Raw genomic sequence first — 10,762 nt, 5'->3', positions numbered from 1 at the left:
CGCACCTGTACCTGACACACAACTGTACCTGACACACACCTGACACACACCTGTACCTGACACATTTGACACAAACCTGTACCTGACACACCAGACACACACCTGTACCTGTACCTGACACACCTGTACCTGACACATTTGACACACACCTGTACCTGACACACCTCTACCTGACACATTTGACACACACCTGTACCTGACACACAACTGTACCTGACACACACCTGTACCTGACACATTTGACACACACCTGTACCTGACACATTTGACACACACCTGTACCTGACACACCTGTACCTGACACAACTGTACCTGACACACACCTGTACCTGACACATTTGACACACACATGTACCTGACACACCTGTACCTGACACAACTGTACCTGACACACACCTGTACCTGACACACCTGTACCTGACACACCTGTACCTGACACACACCTGTACCTGACACACCTGTACCTGACACACCTGTACCTGACACATTTGACACACACCTGTACCTGACACACCTTACTTGACACACACCTTACCTGACACACACCTGTACCTGACACACGCCTGTACCTGACACACACATGTACCTGACACACACCTGTACCTGACACACACCTGTACCTGACACACACCTGTACCTGACACACCAGACACACACCTGTACCTGACACACGCCTGTACCTGACACACACATGTACCTGACACACACCTGTACCTGACACACACCTGTACCTGACACACACCTGTACCTGACACACCAGACACACACCTGTACCTGACACACCTGTACCTGACACACCTGTACCTGACACACCTGTACCTGACACACCTGTACCTGACACACCTGTACCTGACACAACTGTACCTGCACACACCTGTACCTGACACAACTGTACCTGCACACACCTGTACCTGACACAACTGTACCTGCACACACCTGTACCTGCACACACCTGTACCTGACACACACCTGTACCTGACACACACCTGTACCTGACACACACCTGTACTTGACACACACCTGTACCTGACACACACCTGTACCTGACACACACCTGTACCTGACACACACCTGTACCTGACACACACCTGTACCTGACACATCTGTACCTGACACACACCTGTACCTGACACACACCTGTACCTGACACACACCTGTACCTGACACACACCTGTACCTGACACACACCTGTACCTGACACACACCTGTACCTGACACACACCTGTACCTGACACACCTGTACCTGACACACACCTGTACCTGACACACCTGTACCTGACACACCTGTACCTGACACACATGTACCTGACACACACCTGTACCTGACACACACCTGTACTTGACACAACTGTACCTGCACACACCTGTACCTGACACACACCTGTACCTGACACACACCTGTACCTGACACACCTGTACCTGACACACACCTGTACCTGACACACACCTGTACCTGACACACACCTGTACCTGACACACACATGTACCTGACACACACCTGTACCTGACACACACCTGTACCTGACACACACCTGTACCTGACACACACCTGTACCTGACACACACCTGTACCTGACACACACATGTACCTGACACACACCTGTACCTGACACACACCTGTACCTGACACACACCTGTACCTGACACACACCTGTACCTGACACACCTGTACCTGACACACACCTGTACCTGACACACCTGTACCTGACACACCTGTACCTGACACACCTGTACCTGACACACCTGTACCTGACACACCTGTACCTGACATACCTGTACCTGACACACACCTGTATCGGACACACCTGTACCTGACACACCTGTACCTGACACACACCTGTACCTGACACACCTGTACCTGACACACACCTGTACCTGACACACACCTGTACCTGACACACACCTGTACCTGACACACACATGTACCTGACACACACCTGTACCTGACACACACCTGTACCTGACACACCTGTACCTGACACACACCTGTACCTGACACACACCTGTACCTGACACACACCTGTTGCAACTTAAACAGCTTTTGTCAACTTTCGAAAACCAAAGTAGATTTTTCACACACACAAACAGACAAACAAACACATACACACTCATACACAACAATCATGAACCTACATAAAGACACAGATAAGTACAAACAAGCACCCACATCAACTTACAATGACACACATAATCTAGCTGGTTGCTGTTGGTTTGTATTGTAAAACTATTTTATGTGTCGCCATGTATCGCTATGTGTATGTCATGACCATTGAAACAAAGCATATGTTTGTAAATAAAGTAACGAAAACAAAGATAAATCATGTGTTGACATAACAAAGTGTACACGAGCTGGCTGGTAAGTTGTACGGTAGCTGCTAATGTACACCCTGTGTACACTTTTCGCACTTTCTCTGTGAGAAAACGAACATGGTTGAATTAAACTTTTTATATATGGGGTCATTATATCAGTTTATGTAGGTCATTTTTAAATAGCTCAGTTAGACTAGGTCACTTTGTGACTACACCCTTGTGAAATCTACGCCTATATTATATAGAGAGGTGCGGTATATAATATACAGATGTGGGGTGTATAATATACAGATGTGGGGTATATAATATACAGATGTGGGGTATATAATATACAGATGTGTGGTATATAATATACAGATGTGGGGTATATAATATACAGAGGTGGGGTATATAATATACAGATGTGGGGTATATAATATACAGATGTGGGGTATATAATATACAGATGTGGGGTATATAATAGAGAGAGGTGGGGTATATAATATACAGATTTGTGGTATATAATATACAGATGTGGGGTATATAATATACAGATGTGGGGTATATAATATACAGATGTGGGGTATATAATATACAGATGTGGGGTATATAATATACAGATGTGGGGTATATAATATACAGATGTGGGGTATATAATATACAGATGTGGGGTATATAATATACAGAGGTGGGGTATATAATATACAGATGTGGGGTATATAATATACAGATGTGGGGTATATAATATACAGATGTGGGGTATATAATAGAGAGAGGTGGGGTATATAATATACAGATTTGTGGTATATAATATACAGATGTGGGGTATATAATATACAGATGTGGGGTATATAATATACAGATGTGGGGTATATAATATACAGATGTGGGGTATATAATATACAGATGTGGGGTATATAATATACAGATGTGGGGTATATAATATACAGATGTGGGGTATATAATATACAGATGTGGGGTATATAATAGAGAGAGGTGGGGTATATAATATACAGATTTGTGGTATATAATATACAGATGTGGGGTATATAATATACAGATGTGGGGTATATAATATACAGATGTGGGGTATATAATATACAGATGTGGGGTATATAATAGAGAGAGGTGGGGTATATAATATACAGATTTGTGGTATATAATATACAGATGTGGGGTATATAATATACAGATGTGGGGTATATAATATACAGATGTGGGGTATATAATAGAGAGAGGTGGGGTATATAATATACAGATGTGTGGTATATAATATACAGATGTGGGGTATATAATAGAGAGAGGTGGGGGATTGATGATTCTATATTCTCAAAGAGAATGAACACAACCGAGAACCGTCTCGAAATTTTTCGAAAGGCCCATTTATTATTTTTAAAATCATATAAGGTGTGATTAAAATAAATATGGTTATAAAAAGCTCGTCAACTCAATCATGTTTGATTTTGTGGATTTAATACAAGATTGGATGTATTTGATGTTTTTATTATTTTTGTAAATAAACACAATTTTAATGAAAAAGACAAAAAAAAATTATGTGTTTACATTTTAAACACAAATGTAAACAAAAATGGTAGAACTATTTCTTGTGGTTTTAAACATATCGATTTTATTTTATGAAGTGGAGTTCCTGTACATCAATCAATGTTTGTCTTACGAAAGTGGAATATTAGGTTTTAACTTTGGCTTGATGAAAATAAATAGAAATGTAGCCTTAAACTCATCAAAAAAATTACTCTCAAGTTCTCTGGATTATAACATTGATTCTAAATATATTGTAAAATATTTTTAGACAAGGATTTTTTTTTTACAGCTGCTTTGATGGCAAAATCTAAAAAAAAAAAAAAAAAAAAAAAAAAAAAAAAAAAAAAAAAAAAAATGAAAAAATCACGATTTTTACCCACGTTAACAATAATAGTGGAAGGATCATCGTGAACTCGATCGTGTCCATTTGACATGAGCTTAGAATGTCATTAGCCACTAACAGCGACAGCTGCTGTCGCTGTGGCCTGGTGTGTTGTGGTATGGTGTAGCTGTTGTATGGTTGCCTTGGTATGATGTAGCTGTGATGTGGTGTCTGTGGTGTGGCTGTGGTGTGGCTATGGTGTGGCTGTGGTATCATGTAGTTGTGATGTGGTGTGGCTATGGTGTGGTTGTAACCCAGGTCCACACCTCACACCAGTTGTGTTTCTCACGAGTCCCCACCACAGTAAAGCCCCTAAATCCCGCCATCATCCCCCCACTATTTGACTCATTGTTCCCCTCGCCTGCCCTGCTCGACCGCTGCCACCAGACCTGGACTCCATGTTGATTTAAAGATCCCATCCAGATCCACCATCCTGATCCACCATCCAGATCCAGATACCGATACATCCCAGGTCAATTTCCAAACGGGGCAAAAAAAAATTTGATCCAGTGGTTTCCGTACAAGCGCAGCTCCATGTGTCGAGTCATAGAAGGGGAAAATCCGTTTCTTTTGTCCGCAGGTGGACTAGGAGATATATTTAAACATTCGGGAAATCCCGATCACAAAGGGGAACTTACGGTGACCGCTGGGAGGAAATGGTTTTTTAGATAATGACTTATGGAAACTGTAGAATGGAACTTAATTGAAGATGGTTGGATAAGATGGCGGCGATGTTGGATGTTGGACCAAGCGTAGAGAGGGTTGTTGGTGCATGGACAACAGGGGGAGGGGGGGGGGAGAGTCCAGTGACTTTAGGTTTGGTTTTCGTTGGGGCTATTCTGACTCTGACGGCATTTAGGGCGGGGGGGGGGGGGGGGGGGTGACAGCTTTTACAGATACTCAGGGGCAAATCAAATCTCTGTTGTAAATTTCATAAATATCAGAATACATCTCTCAATTTATGTTACAAATCAAATCGACCTGATTAGTTAACATTTCAATAAATGCTTTAAGAATAGACGTCAACATAAAGTGAGTTCAAATTTGTAGAATAAAATGTAGTCACGTGTTCTCTAAGTCCACTCATTCGAGGAATGTTACACGGACATGACTTTAATCCCCAACCCCTTTTTTCTCAACCAACCACCTCCCCAACCACCTCCACAACCAACATATTTTCTTCCTCACCAGTCTAACCCCCCCCCCCCCCCCCCCCCCACACACACACACACATACAACACAGCGACCCCCCCCCCCCCCACTCCTCATGAAATAATTACAATTGTTATCACCAATATCTTTGCCATGATTGGCATGACCGGCATAAAATTGTGGAAAACGTCACCAAAATGGCGACAAATGAACGTCCATAACGCAAGTATTCTGTTGGCTAATTTGTCCCGCAGTCCCTTGGGTGGGGCTGGGTGGGGCCAATCAATACCTGCTCGTGTTTGACAAATGTTTGGACTACAGGAACTCTGTGTTGGCTAGCCCCGGGGGTCGGGTCTTTAGTGTAATCCCCCCAAGTTTGGCCGGCCGGCCGTGCATCCCTACGTGTGACTCTCCGCCACCTCTGCTGGGTGAGGTGACACCCTAGGCGGCAGAAATCTCGTCCTGACATCCGTTATGTGTGACCTGGTGGAACCTGCTGGAGTCTGCTCGCTGGCTGATCGCTGGACAATACACCAGACGATCTGATCGCCTGCCCGGGCCGCAATCGTCCCGTCTCGGCCCTGGGGCGCTCCCGTCTGCTAGATGGGCGGGGAGGGTCAGCTGATCTGCTCGTCCCCGTCTGTTAGAAGGTCCACTGACCCAGGGGCTGAATCTACTCGCACTTTAGACCCTAGCTAGATAGACGCTACCTAGACCCTAGCTAAACAGACGCTACCTAGACCTTAGCTAAACAGACGCTACCTAGACCTTAGCTAAACAGACGCTACCTAGACCTTAGCTAAACAGACGCTACCTAGACCTTAGCTAAACAGACGCTACCTAGACCATAGCTATAATATAGACGCTAACTAGACCTTAGCTAGATAGACGCTACCTAGACCCTAGCTAGATAGACACTAACTAGACCCTAGCTAGATAGACGCAACCTGGACCCTAGCTAGATAGACACTAACTAGACCCTAGCTAGATAGACGCTAACTAGACCCTAGCTAGATAGACGCTAACTAGACCTTAGCTAAACAGACGCTACCTAGACCTTAGCTAAACAGACGCTACCTAGACCTTAGCTAAACAGACGCTACCTAGACCTAAGCTAAACAGACGCTACTTAGACCTTAGCTAAACAGACGCTACCTAGACCCTAGCTAGATAGACACTAACTAGACCCTAGCTAGATAGACGCTACCTGGACCCTAGCTAGATAGACACTAACTAGACCCTAGCTAGATAGACGCTAACTAGACCCTAGCTAGATAGACGCTAACTAGACCTTAGCTAGATAGACGGTAACTAGACCTTAGCTAGATAGACATCATAACCTAGACATAAGCTAAACATACGTTACCTAGACTAGTTGATGACAAGGGGGGGAGGGGGGGGGGTGACAGGAGCTACCTCACACAACCCCACTCTCAATGCTGGATCGGGTGTCGCCCCACCACGGGACTCTGTTTAAAATACCACAGGAGGCAGTCACCCCCCCCCCCCCCCCCCCGTGTTTTCAATATACAAAGAATGCTGTCTTTACCCAACCTCACAACAGCGTGAACTGTCATAAACAATCTTACCTTTTATACGAGAGGGGTTTTTTGTATGGCATGGATAAAGACGTTAGCAGGATATTAATCTTTCCCATTGCGACACACTAATCTCTCCCATTATAACACACTAATCCACTAATCTCTCCAGTTGCTCTAACTGCACCCAATCCTCACAAGATATTTCACCCACTTTCTTCGCCACATCAGATCGCTACAATATAAAGCTCAATTCAGTATGTGGTGGGTGGACGGTAGGACGGGCGGACCTGTTGTAATAAACTGAATTAAGCAAAAAAAAAAAAACAAAAAAACTAAAGTTGATTGCCATTGTCTAACATATCTAAAGTGCTTATTATCAAAATTAATAATTTAAAAAAAATAATTTTGAAGGTTTTCTAAAACAACTTTCATTTTTCAAACTTATAGTGTTAATTGCAGCATGTGCATAAAACATAATTAAAGAAAAATGTATTACCCTTAACAAAAATTCTAATTGTGTCTGAAAATTACTTACTTTTGTCCTTTAGCACTAATTACTTCCCTTGATAAATTACAAAAACACAATTACTTCCCTTCAAAAAACCATTACTTCCGGGGGGTGGGGAATTCTTTTTATTACTTTGTTTTGGTGTTGGGGAAAAAATATAATTGCATTATTAGCATGAATTGTTAAACAGCAATGTGGTAGGTAAAACACGGATATTTTGGTTGACCAGTGCTGTTGTTGACCGGTGTTGTTGACCAGTGCTGTTGTTGATCAGTGCTGTTGTTGACCAGTGCTGTTGTTGACTAGTGCTGTTGTTGACCAGTGCTGTTGTTGACCAGTGCTGTTGTTGACCATTGTTGACCAGTGCTGTTGTTGATCATTGTTGTTGACCAATGCTGTTGACCAGTGCTGTTGTTGACCAGTGCTGTTGTTGACCAGTGCTGTTGACCAGTGTTGTTGTTGACCAGTGCTGTTGTTGATTAGTGCTGTTGTTGACCAGTGCTGTTGTTGACTAGTGCTGTTGTTGACCAGTGCTGTTGTTGACCATTGTTGACCAGTGCTGTTGTTGACCATTGTTGTTGACCAGTGCTGTTGACCAGTGCTGTTGTTGACCAGTGCTGTTGTTGACCAGTGCTGTTGACCAGTGTTGTTGTTGACCAGTGCTGTTGTTGACTAGTGCTGTTGTTGACTAGTGCTGTTGTTGACCAGTGCTGTTGTTGACTAGTGCTGTTGTTGACCAGTGCTGTTGTTGACCATTGTTGACCAGTGCTGTTGTTGACCATTGTTGTTGACCAGTGCTGTTGACCAGTGCTGTTGTTGACCAGTGCTGTTGTTGACCAGTGCTGTTGACCAGTGTTGTTGTTGACCAGTGCTGTTGTTGACTAGTGCTGTTGTTGACTAGTGCTGTTGTTGACCAGTGCTGTTGTTGACTAGTGCTGTTGTTGACCAGTGCTGTTGTTGACTAGTGCTGTTGTTGACCAGTGCTGTTGTTGTCCATTGTTGACCAGTGCTGTTGACAAGTGTTGTTGTTGACCAGTGCTGTTGTTGACCAGTGCTGTTGTTGACCAGTGCTGTTGTTGACTAGTGCTGTTGTTGACCAGTGCTGTTGTTGACCAGTGCTGTTGTTGACCAGTGCTGTTGTTGACCAGTGCTGTTGTTGACCAGTGCTGTTGTTGATCAGTGCTGTTGTTGACCAGTTGCTGTAGTTGACCAGTGCTGTTGTTGACCAGTGTTGTTGTTGACCAGTGCTGTTGACCAGTGCTGTTGACCAGTGCTGTTGTTGACCAGTGCTGTTGACCAGTGCTGTTGTTGACCAGTGCTGTTGTTGACCAGTGTTGTTGACCAGTGCTGTTGTTGACCAGTGCTGTAGTTGACCAGTGCTGTTGTTGACCAGCACTGTTGTTGACCAGTGCTGTTGACCAGTGCTGTTGTTGACCAGTGCTGTTGTTGACCAGTGCTGTTGTTGACCAGTGCTGTTGTTGACCAGTGCTGTTAACCAGTGCTGTTGTTGACCAGTGCTGTTGTTTACCAGTGCTGTTGGCCAAACCATCCAACCAAATACAACATCCAGCTAAAACTTGAACACCCCTTTATAACAGGCGGTACACTTGATCTGTCCAGCCTGGTTACTAGGGAGTCACGTGACTAAGTGGTCACGCCTTCTGTCCACTTGACGTCCGTCAATAAACGGCGCGTGCGGACCGCTGGACACGATTGCAATTAGGGCCTCAGTTTGTGCCGCCATTAAATCACTGGAGCGTGGCGAGATCCCACACAGCGCGGCCTGCACCGTTCCGCTTCAGTGACGTCATACTGTCCCAACCTTGAGTAGCCAAGGGGTGAGTGGTGCCAGAATTAGGTTCAGTTGGAGGTTGCTCACATAGGATATTGATCTAAATTAATTACAAAATTATTTGTGTTGTGCTAGTTAATTAAAAAGTAATTGTATTGTGCTAATTAAGCACAAGTAATTGTGTTGTGCTAATTAAGCACAAGTAATTGTATTGTGCTAATTAAGCACAAGTAATTGTATTGTGCTGATACAGATGTATACCCCACTAGGCGGAAAGAAGCAGGTTTTGTGAAGTAGGTTTTGTGAAGCAGGTTTTGTGAAGCAGGTTTTGTAAAGCAGGTTTTGTAAAGCAGGTTTTGTAAAGCAGGTTTTGTAAAGCAGGTTTTGTAAAGCAGGTTTTGTGAAGCAGGTTTTGTGAAGCAGGTTTTGTGAAGCAGGTTTTGTAAAGTAGGTTTTGTAAAGCAGGTTTTGTAAAGCAGGTTTTGTGAAGCAGGTTTTGTAAAGCAGGTTTTGTAAAGCAGGTTTTGTAAAGCAGGTTTTGTAAAGCAGGTTTTGTAAAGCAGGTTTTGTGAAGCAGGTTTTGTGAAGCATGTTTTGTGAAGCAGGTTTTGTGAAGCAGGTTTTGTAAAGTAGGTTTTGTAAAGCAGGTTTTGTAAAGCAGGTTTTGTAAAGCAGGTTTTGTGAAGCAGGTTTTGTAAAGCAGGTTTTGTAAAGCAGGTTTTGTAAAGCAGGTTTTGTATTTCCCGTATCGCTGACCTTTGAACTCACGAGTCACGGCAATCAAGACGAGGCTACCTGAGGTCAAACGATGACCGTCTGTGCACAAACAAACCGGGCACGCGATCTGGCCACTGGCCATTTCACACGCTGCGGCCACCGCTGACCATTGTAAGGGCGGTAATCCCTGGCTCTCTTGTTTACAGGGAGACAACTCAGGGAGACAACTCACAAGGGGAAGATAACTCGGCCCGTGTAAAACATAGATCAGTGTTGTGAAGGAAGCGACAAGGGACGGTACTCTGATGACGTAAGAGGGGGTGGGGGCGGGGTGGTGGGGTCACATGTAAACGGGGTTGTCTGCCGCTTCTCACGACCCCAGCTGTTGTGATGACACAAATGTTTTCACAGTTGTGGGGGTACGGTGGGGGGGGGGGGGGGGGGGGGGGGGATGGGACCAGCTACCGATAGGAAGGACAAACCAGCAGACCACTTGATTACATAACACGCAGCTTATTGTATAGGACCTAGGGGGGGGGGGGGGGGGGGGTGGAAGGAGAGGGGGGAATCTTTGCTCATGTTTCTAATTCGAATTTTCTAAGATTAAAAACGACAGTACAGTTGTATCTGAACCCAGGATGTTTATATGCTCAAGAGAAACTTAAGATTTTTTTTTCAAATTTAAACTGAATTCATAAGTCACAATCCTATTTAGTAGTTAGGTGAGGGGGGGGGGGTTGCAGAGGCGTCGCGAGGGGGTGCGGACCGCATCGGGTGACACTATTTAGGGCGGTGACACCAAGGCAAAAATAAACAAAATATATGTAGAAAAAATTATC

The 10,762-nt window shown here is 44.2% G+C and overlaps 1 protein-coding gene across 1 annotated transcript; it reads right to left on the bottom strand.

Moving 5' to 3' along the window:
* Nucleotides 1–8,375: 8,375 nt before the first annotated feature.
* LOC131950515 (uncharacterized) lies at nt 8,376–8,963 on the bottom strand. Its single transcript, XM_059312706.1, has one exon. It carries the CDS (start codon nt 8,961–8,963, stop codon nt 8,376–8,378), a length of 588 nt encoding a protein of 195 aa, XP_059168689.1.
* Between the last annotated feature and the right edge of the window lie 1,799 nt (nt 8,964–10,762).

Source organism: Physella acuta, unplaced genomic scaffold (genome assembly GCF_028476545.2).
Source record: "Physella acuta isolate Inbredline_101_S28 unplaced genomic scaffold, ASM2847654v3 ptg000769l, whole genome shotgun sequence".
Taxonomy (NCBI): Eukaryota; Metazoa; Mollusca; class Gastropoda; family Physidae; genus Physella; species Physella acuta.
Note: the sequence above shows the minus strand (reverse complement) of the source record. Positions and strands in the feature narration are given on the sequence as shown.